Here is a 12,285-nt window from a genome sequence, read left to right as displayed (position 1 = left end):
TTGTCTCTTTCCTAATATCCAAGGGTATTTTTGGCAACGTAATCTTCTCTCATTGGTAAAACTTTGATACATGAGTGATTTAGTATAAGTACTGAGATAGAGCAGTAAAGAATAGAGGCACCTTTTACTAAGCTGTAAACAGACCTGACTTCCTCGTATCATTCTTTCTCTAACAGGGAGCAGTGAGCCTAAAGCTGCGGTAAGCCTGAGCATAAAGGAGCTCTTATGTATCTTTTCACAGCAGCTTTGTGTACCTGGCACAACGATAAGCTTGTCCCGAGGACGTGCACATTTTCAACATATTCCACATTCTTTGTTTCTTTCTATTGTGGCACTCTTGCTTTTTCCACTTGCAGCACGAAGTCATGCATTCGCGACTCACCAGCACAGCGTTGAAGCGTTCCTCCAGCTCTTCTTCAGGTGGCATCGGGAGTTTCGCTCCGGCTGTTTGTCTCTGGGGCCCCGTGGACCCCGGGCCCGATGGCTTGCCATCCTTTCCCTGAGAAACCTCAAGGCTTCCTGCTGCATTCCCCATGACTGGCAATCCAATAGATCCAAAAAACACACATATGCACAAAACTCAAAAAACAGTCACTGCCAGAGTCTCAAAAAGGATCAAATGTGGGTCTGTCTGCTCATCCAAAGTTAGGTTCTGTGTAGCTTGTGGCCTTCCATTATCTCCACAACTCCTCTGTGTTGGTTAACATTTATTACTTGTCAGCTTTCAGTTTTCTGACAAACAGAAGAATGAAATCCTCCCCAGCCTCTGAATGACAGCTCAGACCTGGCTCAGGTCCTAGTGTATTATGAAACCCTAGAAAGAGGGAAGGGGATATCCTGACAGGGACGGACGGACTGACAGCTGAGCGAGTGACAGAGGAAAGGGGGAGGAGGGAGACTTCAGAGCCTGAGGCAACTGCTGAACAGCAGGCTGAAATAACAACAGGAAAAAAATCAACAGAAGAAGATAAACAGCAAAATATAGGCAGCACTTTGGTGTGGAGGAAACTCAGGAGGAAACTACTCCCAAAGCTGCTGCAGGTAAGCACACTCAGCTGGAGCTCCAGGTGATCTGTGGAGGTTCTTCATCTGCTGCTGGATGCTGGTAGTCGGTGGACCTCTGAACTCCATATCCAGAGTAAAAGAAAAAAAGAGGGGAAAAAACAGGGAAGAGCAGAGAACCGGCAGGCAGCTACTCTGTCTATCCGACAGGAGAGAAACTGAAGGCAGCAGTGGCATTAGTTAATAGCACAGAGCACTCTGGGTCCTAATGCCTCCCTATTCAGGCTGCACCTGACCATGGGAGCTTTCAGAGCAGGTGTGTCAGATGCATTTTAGTTCATAGGCCACATGACACTCAGTCAAGTTCAAGTGGGCCGAACCAGTTAAAGCCAAACGATATACAAAAAATATCTTTAGTTCATGAATGCAAAGAAGTACATTCTGAAAATCACATTTTTTACTTTTAAAGAGGAACTCGTTTACAAAAATTTGATCAACAGCTACTAAATCTCTAAGAAAAAATGAGATTGCTGCAGTGAAAACATTAAACTCAACCAGAGCAACAGAATAGCTTAAACAAAGAATAATTAATAAGTTAAAAGAGCATCTCAAGAAAAAATGAAAGAAGTTACAGTATCATATGATTGTTGGGTTTTTCTCTGTATGTATGATTGTAGGGTCTACCTTACAATATAAACTGCCTCGAGGCGACTGCTGTTGTGATTTGGTGCTGTATAAATAAAATTTAATTTAATTTACAATCTAAATAACATGCAGTTCTCTGACGACTCTGCAATAGTCGGCCTCATCACTGATGGGGACGACAGGAAGTACAGAGAACTAACACAAGGCTTTGTGGACTGGTGCCAGCTGAACTGCCTCCAGATCAAGACAAATAAAACCAAGGAGCTGGTGGTAGACTTCCGCAGGCACAAACATCCTCCTCTGCAACCACTGAACATCCAAGGTATGGACGTCGAGGCTGTGGACAGCTACAGGTACCTTGGTGTTCATCTGAACAATAAACTGGACTGGACTCATAATTCAGACGCCCTCTACAGGAAAGGGCAGAGCAGGCTGTACCTGCTGCGGAGACTCAGGTCTTCAGGAGTGAAGGGCCCACTCCTGAAGACCTTCCGTGACTCTGAGGTGGCCTCAGCCATCTTTTATAGTGTCGTCTGCTGAGATGGCAACCACTCTGCCGGGGACAGGAAGAGACTGAGCAGGCCGATCCGCAGGGCCAGCTCTGTTCTAGGATGCCTTCCGGCCCCAGTGGAGGTGGTGAGTGACAGGAGAATGGAGGCTAAGCTGTCATCCCTGTTGGACAACATCTCCCACCCCATGCAGGAGACTGTGACAGCATTGAGCAGCTCCTTCAGTGGCTGCGGCACCCACGGTGTCGGATGGAGAGATTTCACAGGTCTTTCCTCCCCACTGCTGTCAGACTCCACAACAAAGACTCCAACTGATCAAACACACACATCCACACATGTGCAATAACACTAAGTGCAATACTCGTTCTCTGACAAAGTTGTATTTTTAGTCAGTTGTATATAGCATTTGTATTCTATTTTATCCTATTGTATATATTATTTTATTTTAATATATTCTATTCTGTACAGTTGTGTACAGTATCTTATTCTTATTGTATTCCAGTATTCTCTCATTTTTGCTATATAACTTTGCACTGTCCAATTTCTGCTGTGACAAAACAAATTTCCGATGCCTCTTCATGTGATATATCACTCGATGTGGTTTCTTGATTTCTTTAGACCAAGCACTGAAGGTCAAGATCAAACACTGAGCTCATCAGTCGCATACCTGCTGAAGTTCAGGGTCTGGCTGGGCTGGGGTCAGCAAACATTCAGCGTCAGCATCACTCTGGGTTCCTGGCTAGCTTAGCGTTAGCATGGTGTCTGTGCAGATGCTTGCAAAGAGCCAAAGTGATGTTAGCTGAATGATGCAGCTGTTTTGCTCCTGGATGCAGTGTACTATTTACCACAAGTGCTCTCGTCCTTTTGTGCAAACGAATAAAAGTTATGTTCACATCCAGGCTGTAGACTGCATCGCTACTCTCCTCCTCAGACACATGAAATGAAAAGTGCAACTGTAACTGGTAAGCAGGATCGACAGATAAGCAGACTATCAAACATTTTGCGAGAGCAGTAAACGGATAGAAAAACACAATGAAACTCTATCAGTCATGGATTGGCCTCCTCAGAGCCCAGACTTCAATATTATTGAAGTATTCTTATGACAGATAACTAGTATAAGGTCCAAAGAGATATCAGGGCCAGTGCAGGAAAAACATCATCAAAGACCCAGAATAAAGCATAAACTTTAAGAGTAGCCAAATCAAGAATCTGGCATATTCTTAAATAAGATGAAGGCACTGGCCTCCTCAGCAACACCAAAGGCAGAAGACAACCAAAGAGTATGATGACATGGTCAAGAAAAACAATAATATAACTAACATGTAACCACGTCCAGAAGACTTTGAAGGAGGCAAGCAGATCATTGTCTACAATGAACAGGAGGGAGCTGCTTTACTACAGCATTTGGTGACATTGATCGATTCAAGACTGCAAGCAATCATTGTCTTCATCCAAGTATTACAAACAATTCTGCATCTTAAATGTGCATAAAGACGAATCTAATTCTTGAAGAGTTCATGTGAATGTTTTGCATAAAAAAACAACAACAACAACAAAAAATAACCCTCAAATTAAAGCTCAAATCTGCACTTTGATCAGATTTTGATTAACTACAAAAAAAATTTCTTAGTCAATTTTATGACACTAAATCCATTCATGTCTTGTGTCTTGCATTGTTTGAACAAAGGAGAAATCAAAAATAGAAATAATGAGAAAACGCCTCTTTAGAGGTCACACTATTCTTAAACACCACATTTTTAAATATCTGTACTGACAGAGCTTCACCACCACCGCATCCTGAGGAGCAACAATAAAATAGCTTTTATCAATATTTTTAACTTTAATGGAAAACTCCAAAACAATACATCAGCCTTAAAATCATAAACACTGACGTGATGTGTAATTTAAAGCCACAGACGTTGGAGGACTGGTACTTATATAAGTCGAAATAAAGCAGTTCATGAGTCTTTCTAAATTAATAAATAATCCATCAATCAATAGTACAAATGGAAAGTGAGTTTACAGATAAACATTAAACACTCGTAAAAAAAACAAACAAAAACATTGTTGAATTCAAAATAAAAACAGCATTTTTTTACAGAATGCAGTAATTAAACAGATTAAAAATTCAAATTAAGATGTGTTGGATGTGTTGCTCCTCAGCATCACAGAGCAGTTTTAGAACTGAGAGTCATAAATGCTTGTTTATTTATTGTGTATTTGCAGATACAAGCCCAGAACAACTTTGGGGTTTTTCTTCCAGCAAAGTTTTAGAGACTTTTGTCACCACAAACACACCAAACAAGTGTTCCTTTAACATCTGTGCATCTATTACTCATACCTGCTACAGACAGAAGTACTAAATGCTTAGTTTCTAGGGTTTTTATTAAACCAAGAACATCACAGTGCTGCAGATTTATTAAAACAGAGATGGTCAGTGTGGAGGTGAGATCCGACTTACTCTTGTCTCACTGTGTTAAATCAAAAAGGGGACTTAGATTATATTAAATATGTTTAACTTTCCTCAGCTCTGTACCTGTACGCTTTACAGTGTCCTGTCATCTAAGACTTTGTATCAGGCTGACATCTTGTGGGCAAAACTGTATTACAGTTTTCAAAGAGTGGGCTAAAGATGACATGCAGCAGTGAAATGGACCCAATCAGAGCAGTTAGTCAAAGTCAAAAGAGCTGCTTTATTTTTTTTTATATCACCTTTATTTAGACAGATAAATCTCATTGAAACACAAGGTCTCATTTTCAAGAGCAGCCTGAATGTGTTAAAACATTACATTTCATAAAACCAACTAACTGGAAAAATTCAACTAAAAATAAAATAAAAGACAGTAGAAATAAAACATTACAAACAGGAACAGCCATGCAATGATGTTTTGTCTATTATCCTTACAATTTATTAAAAAACCCTTCAGTTCATTTAAGCTGCACAACTTCAAGTACTGTTGTAATTCGTTCCAAGTATAAGGAGTATTGTAGGAAAATGCCTTTTTCCAAGCTCTGAGTTTATAGTTAGTTAATAAGGTGGGATAGCCACATTTTTCTAAGGGTAGTATGAAAGGTGTTTTCCGAACATCAGGAACAGTATTAGTTTGAGTGGAAATATTACAAATATGTGATACTGGTTGGGCTATAAGACCTGCAGCGAGGTGTAAGAAATAGGGAGGACTGCTATCAGACCTACTGATTTTTTTAGGACGGGGAGAAAGTTTACAGGAGGGGAGGAAGAGAAAGATAGAGAAGAAGAAGAAGAGGGAGAGAAGAAAAAACACTGAGAATCTGCTGAAGAAAAAAAAGGCACACCAGAGAATCCACAACATGTGCCTAAAAAACAGTAAATAATAAATAATAATAAATAAGTAATGTTACTGAACAGCACACAGTACTAATAATACAAGCAGCAGCCACAGTGCAGAGCCCACAGGTGTTAGGTGTGGCTGTGTGCAGGCAGGAATAGGACCCAAGGTGCAGACTCCGGAGACAGACGTGAACTCAAAAAGGCTTTAATTTGGTACTCAAAAATATAACATAACTGAAAAAACTCAAAACAAACTTAAACTGGAGGAATGACAGAACATACAGCTAAGAAAACGGTAGATCGCAACACAGACACTAAGAAACACTGGGCTTAAATACACAGAGGGAGCAATCAGGAAATGAGCAACAGGAGGGAAACACAGCTGGGGCAAATCAGAACTGACGAGACCAAAGAAGCGTAAACTGAACACACTGAGAAAAGACGGAGGCCTTCAAAGTAAAACAGGAAACACATAACACAGACTGGCGCCGAGTATGGCAGCCTCGTCGCGAGCTCCCCCAAGCAACGGCTTTCTTCTGTGTTTAATTTTACTTTTCCTTTATTTTTTCACGAGCAGCACTTGTGCTGGTTTGTGTTGTTGTGTTTGCACATTTCTGTTGCTTGTGGGGCTCGCACACAAGAATTTCACTCGCATGTGCTGTGCCAGTGTGCCTGCACATGCGATGTGACAATAAAAGTGATTTGATTCGATTTGATTTGATTTGATTTGATTTGAACAAAGACACAGACTCACATGCAGGCACTACAAAGGGAACAGAGACGTGGGAACAGGGCAGACACAAACACTGACTGAACACGGGGATATGGGAACTTAGGATACACATAGACGCGAACTAGACAAGGGGATGCAGGTGATAGGGGAGACAGAGCAACTAAAGAAGACAGAGACCTAAGCCAAAAGACAGAACTCAAAGAAACCAAAAACTAGAAAGTACAAATAATATAATAAACTCAAAAACCCTGGGTCGACGACCCAGGCATCCTAACAACAGGGGGCTGTGACGTTGAGCCCACAGGCTCTGCCGTGGTTCACACCAGAGATTGGACACCCAAGGGCACCCCACCCCCAGCAGGGGCCCTGGGCAGGCAGCCACAAGTGAGTCAGTACACAACCACCTGGCACTGGACACCGAGAACCACCAATGCCACTGGCAGGGAGTGTGGTCGGGGGAAATAGACCCCACACAAGGGGAGTCAAAACCCTATCCTGACACATAGACACATACAACAGACTCACAAAGACACAATAGAGAGAGGGAGAGAGATGCTATAGATCTTGCAATGGTATATTTATGGTGTCTTTCCGTTTGGGTTACTTCATAGTGGAAAACTATCTGTCGTTTGCAAGAGAACATTCATATGTTAGTGTGTGCAGAAATAGCAATTTTTTTGTATTACTCTGATTAAAATGAGATCAAATATGTATGTTCTAAGTCAGATCAAATCTGTTGTTTGTTTATCATCTAAAAAATAAACAAAGTTTCAAGTACAAACAAGAAGTTAAGTCTAAGTAGAAAGTGAGAAAAGGGCCCACAGACCGAGCATGACCTCGAGCTTTTAATCTGTCCATTTTGTGTGTGCAGGACGCTCGGGGTATTTTGGAGGGTTGTGTTTAATAACAGCTCAGCACAAAAGAGGCTGAATAAACAAAATCAGTCAGTAGAATTCCGATTAGGTCAGCAACTTTGGTTTGGTTTTGTCCTCTGAGCTCAATAAAACTTTGAAAACTCAATCAACTTTTTGCTACTTACATCAAAACAAACAAGCTCTTATTTTTGTTATTATACTTTGAAATAATAAAAAGTATGACACAGGAACTAAAGGCCACCACGGTGTGAAAAAACGTTGGCTTCTCAGACGTTTTTGAATTGTATATTTCAGCCATTTTCATACTTACAGAACATGCTAACATGGAAATCACCTTCCAGGCTGTAAAGCTGAATTTAAGGATAATTTTTGTTTTAATTCTACTACCATTGAAAGACAGTTAGACGAAACCCTTGAAACTCTTCATATTTCAGGCCTCCTTTAAGACAATTAATGACTGGGTGTGTATCAGAAGCCAGTGAGGCTGGAAAAACCTGGAAACTATTTTAATGGGCATCACACCACATATTTATTGACATATACTGTGTCAAAATTCATCATTAAGAGTAAAGAGGAGGACGTCAGATATCACGTTTATAAGGGAAGAGAGTTAAAGTTAGACAGGTCGGACATATGGATGGTCTCGTTTGGTTCAGAATTCCAAAGTTTTCAAATATGAGCAAATTAATTTGACAATGCAGACAAACACCTGGATTTTCTTGTGTCAAACTGTCTTGTTGTGGCTTTTTATTCATGATTAATGAGTTAGCCGTCCAATTAAAGTAGCAAACATCTCTATTAATTAATATGGGAATAATACTACATAAATAAGAAACAGCATGTGCCAATTTGTCCAAAAACACATTTGCAAACACTCGTAGGCTCCTCTCACTAAGGGAACAGAGCGGCCTCACGGGCTGCAGCTCAGACGTGTTTACAGAAAGATGCCTCAGCGGATGGGTGCTAAAACCACCAAAGCTTTCTCCGAAAAACATGCAAGTACCGGAGATTATAAAGAGCAACACATACTGGCACAAACAGACCTGAGACGTATGAATGCACTGAAAAGGCAAAGCCATCTGACTGCAGCACAATGTGGAGTCTAATAAAGAGCTGGAAATGAGAAATAGGCTAACCCTTGTCTGCAGTTTCTGTGACTAAAATGGAGCCTCAGCAAGCTTTGATGATAGCCACGGTAGCGTGTGTGTGTTTGCATGTGCGTGTAAATGCATTACTCGTGTTGTGGGCACATAAACTAGGTTTTTTTTTTTTCCAGTCCACTTCTGTGCACCTGTCACTCTACTGGGAACAGAAACAAGGTCCCCAGAAGGTATATCATTCATTTATAGTATGGAAACTGGGACAAGCGGTGCTTCAAATCTCCACAACCATGAATGTGAGTCGTTACAGCACTCTGAAACCCAACTCTGTGTGTGTGTTTGTGAACTGGAAATGTATGAAATTAATCTTTAATTACACATACTGAGAATCTCAAAGATCAATCCTTCAGCGAGATAACAGATGCAAAAATAGCCTGAAGGATCAATTTAACTGTAACATTACAAATGTACTTGATATGTCTTAAAAATATCAGAAAAATACTGATATATGACCAAAAACCAGATGCTCTTTTCTTCTTCTGCACAATGAGGGAATAAAACAGGAAATCCCAATTTTTGTTTTAGGACCACTGAAGGTCTTACACACAAAAAAGGAGGGGATGGGGGGGAGTAAAATTATGAAACAAGAATGAGAAAAATCTGACAAATTACAGGAAACAAACAAACTAATTAAGGAGGAAACACAGTGTTTATTTATGTTAGGCGCAGAGGTGCAGATGGCAGGCACGGGTGCTCACATGCACAACACAAGTGGTGAACCAAGTAAAAGACAACGGGGACAACAGGACATCAGAGTGTTTGAGCAGAAATAAAAACAGTGGTGAAAACATTTCAGGCTCATGCACATGCTCCTCATACAGATGTGGCACTACACAAAAATGTAAACACTGCTTTATTCCAAATAGATTTTTTTGAAGTATTTCGTCTCCAAGTAAAAGTCCTAATCCTACTATAACAACATCATCCATGTTTTTGTGTGAGATTACAGAAACACATTGATAACCTGATTTATAAGCATGTATCTGATCGGCACGCACATCTGGAAAATGTGCGTGCGTTATGTACAAATTTGCACTGAAATAAAAAATGCATTTTAGAAAATGAAATTCACCTCTCAGCTCGCTCGCCCATAGTTCAGGCTTTTGTTTAATTGCGTGGAAACGATCAGCATGAACGCATTCTGCGGTTGCTTGAAAGAAAAAACAAACTAACTGAAAAACAGAAGATGTTTTATGACCTTCTGTTTCTTCTTTCTCATGTGTTGCAAATGAGTGTGTGGTTAGACATTTCAAAACTGAAGTGACTCCAGCCGCCTGCTGAAGGGTGATAAACAGCTCCGGTGACCACACTGCTTTTTTCTTGTACTGTGGCCACTGGGACTAATGATGACATGGGATTCTTGTCAAACCACAGAAAACCGAGGAACCAAGGCAATTTTTCAACTTTCCGTTTTGGTCACTGCTAAATGTGTTGTTTGATCAGATACGAATTATCTAAGCCATGAAACTGACTTCAGGAAAGTTTCACATTGGTAGCTGATACAAATCGACTTCTGTCACACAGAGCACTTTAGACTGACTTTAGCGGGATTATGGTGCAACAAATTATGAGAGGATTAATATGCTCCTGTTTTATTGAAATGTCACCTACGTGTTGTGTGTAGATGGAAATTCTTGTAATAGAAAATCTAAGAGGGCCTAATGTAAGCATGATAACATCCTGTAGTTTTCTGAAATCTGCTTGTTTTGCATGTCGATAAAATACAATCTAAGCTTATTCAACTTATATTACTCAGTCATTTCTGAATCACAATGATTACCTCTAATGTGAAGACGTCTTCAGGTCTAACAGCTGATGGGGGGTTTACGTATTTATTGCATGGGATCTTAAACCTGCGTCACACAGCTTCAAACAGTATAATGCAAGTCTTGGGTTTTGCTTCCAAGCAGCTGGTGATTTTGTAATTTTTCAAAATGTGGTCTTGAGAAACATTGAATACTTTTTCACTCATCTTCAGTCCAGCCGTTTGCAGAGAAACGATTTTTGTTTGTTTGTTAAAACTGACCTATTAATCATGCAAATTTGAAAAAGAATGTCAAAAAGTGTTTTAATTCAATTTGAGCAATTGCTTTGACAACAGTGGGAAGGAAAAACTCCTTTTTAACAGGAAGAAACCTCTAGAAGAAGCCTCATCTGCTGTGACCGGTTCTTGTCACACGACAGGACAAAGACATGCCGTGTCTTTAATAATAATTAAGAATTACATGCAGAGAGGTGTATAAACACATAGTGAGTGAAGAAGGTGACTGAAAAAGAAACACTTGAAAGTAGAGATAGTGTCTGTCTCCTGAATCCAAACTGGAAGATGGTTCCACAGAAGAGGGGCCTGAAAACTGAAGGCTCTGCCTCCCATTCTACTTTTAAATACTCTAGGAACAAGTAAGCCTACAGTCTGAAAGTGAAGGTGTTCAGTGTATGAGGTCTTGAGCCTGATATTTCAAGACCTTGTTTGTGAGGAGCAGGATTTTGAATTCGAGCAAGTATCTGCTTAGATACTAAATTTCAAGGTCAAGTACAATAATCTCAGTTTTATCCTCCTCAACAATTAAACTTACTTCTGCATTCTTTCATCTTGTCATCCAAAGCTGTGTGAAATTTCAGACCTGTGTGGCTGCTCTTGCGTCAGACTGTGACTTTCCTGTTTGGGATGTTGCTGTTTTTGTTATCACCAGAGCTGAGCAGCTTCACAAGTTGCAGCTTTAACATGTTTGGGGAGCAACGAAAACCACCAAACCTCTCTCTGAAAAACATGCTGGTACCGCAGGTTATAAAAGAAAAACGTGTGTAGGCACATATAGATGAGAGGAATGCATGAAAAAGGTAAACCTGTCTAACTGCAGCGTGATGTGCAGAGAAAATGAGAGACAGTTGCAAATATGCCTGCAGTTTCTGTGACTAAAACAGAGCCTCAGCGAGCTTTGATGATAGCCACTGTAACATGTGTGTGTGTACTTATATTACTTGTGCTGTGGGTACAGAATCTGGTTTATTCAGATCAACGCTGTAAACTTGCCTCTCTTTGGTAGATAAAAAAAATCCCCATCGAAGGCTGACTTTGAGGTTAACGTTACTCAACCAGTGGCTGTGCTTAAGTCTGTGAAGGCCTTGATAGAAATCAAGATAAAGCTGTTTGGAATTACAGAAACTTGACCCTGTGTGTGTGCCTGGTAAGGATCAACTCAACAAAGAGACCCCCCCCCCCCCAAAAGAAAAGAAAAACAAAACAAAACAAAAAACCCCCAAAACAAAACACAATGACACGGTAATGTCAGTTACCAGAACAGGAGAGTTTCGGCATATGAACGTTCCTCTGCAGGCACGAACTTCATAATGTTTTTTTCCTCTTTTGGTCAGTGGAGGTGTTACTTCTTGTTACAATTATAACCCTGTTTTTTACAGATAGTTACCCTCAAAGTTACATGTTGGTGACATCAGCCCATTTACTATGAGAGAGAAAGCAACAGCTAGGAGGAAACCACCTGCAAGAAATAAGTTTTATCATTGTATATTTAGCAATACTCTCCTTTCCTTCAACTATGAAAAGTTCGTGTTTGCATGACTGAAGAGCTCTTTTGGTCTAAAACATACTGTTGCGAACGTGGTTTAGAATATTTTGCTTTATCTATCACATTAGTCGTCACTTCAGTCAGTAGCAGGGGTGTGTCTGAGTGTGCTTGTGATTAACCTCTCATTATCCAGTGAGCTAGCAGAAAACTAAGTGACTACAAAGTCTTGTGAAAAATGTTACGACCAAGGTTTGCAAAATAGATTTTTCAATCAGTAGGACTCAGCATGAGTGACAGCAACAATGTGGTTAGAGAAGTCAGAAAAGCCTTTCTTCCCAGAGGCTTCGATAAGAAGAGGTTTGAGAGGCGAGGCTGGGATGATTTGGACATGTGCAGGGAAGAGATAGTGGGTATGCTGGGAAATGAATGGAATATGGAGCAGCCAGGCAAGAGGAAAAGTGGAAGGAAAAGTGAACCACTGCCAGATATTTTGCTCCAGTCTAATCACCACTTACAACAGGCAT

At 40.5% G+C, this 12,285-nt stretch overlaps 1 protein-coding gene across 2 annotated transcripts in view; it reads right to left on the bottom strand.

The window, feature by feature from the left end:
* The window catches only part of fmnl1b (formin-like 1b), a 36,450-nt gene extending 35,466 nt beyond the window's left edge, over nt 1-984 (bottom strand). For both annotated transcript variants that reach the window (XM_005725729.2, XM_013908970.1), the window contains exon 1: nt 383-984. In XM_005725729.2, coding sequence (XP_005725786.1) covers nt 383-535 — 153 coding nt within the window. In that variant the 5' untranslated portion in view covers nt 536-984. The remainder of the gene's footprint in view (nt 1-382) is intronic.
* Nucleotides 985-12,285: the final 11,301 nt, after the last annotated feature.

The sequence above is a fragment of the Pundamilia nyererei genome, unplaced genomic scaffold (assembly GCF_000239375.1).
Source record: "Pundamilia nyererei isolate P.nyererei 1_Seehausen unplaced genomic scaffold, PunNye1.0 scaffold00017, whole genome shotgun sequence".
In the NCBI taxonomy this organism is placed as follows: domain Eukaryota; kingdom Metazoa; phylum Chordata; class Actinopteri; order Cichliformes; family Cichlidae; genus Pundamilia; species Pundamilia nyererei.
This window is presented reverse-complemented; position numbering and strand designations above follow the sequence as displayed.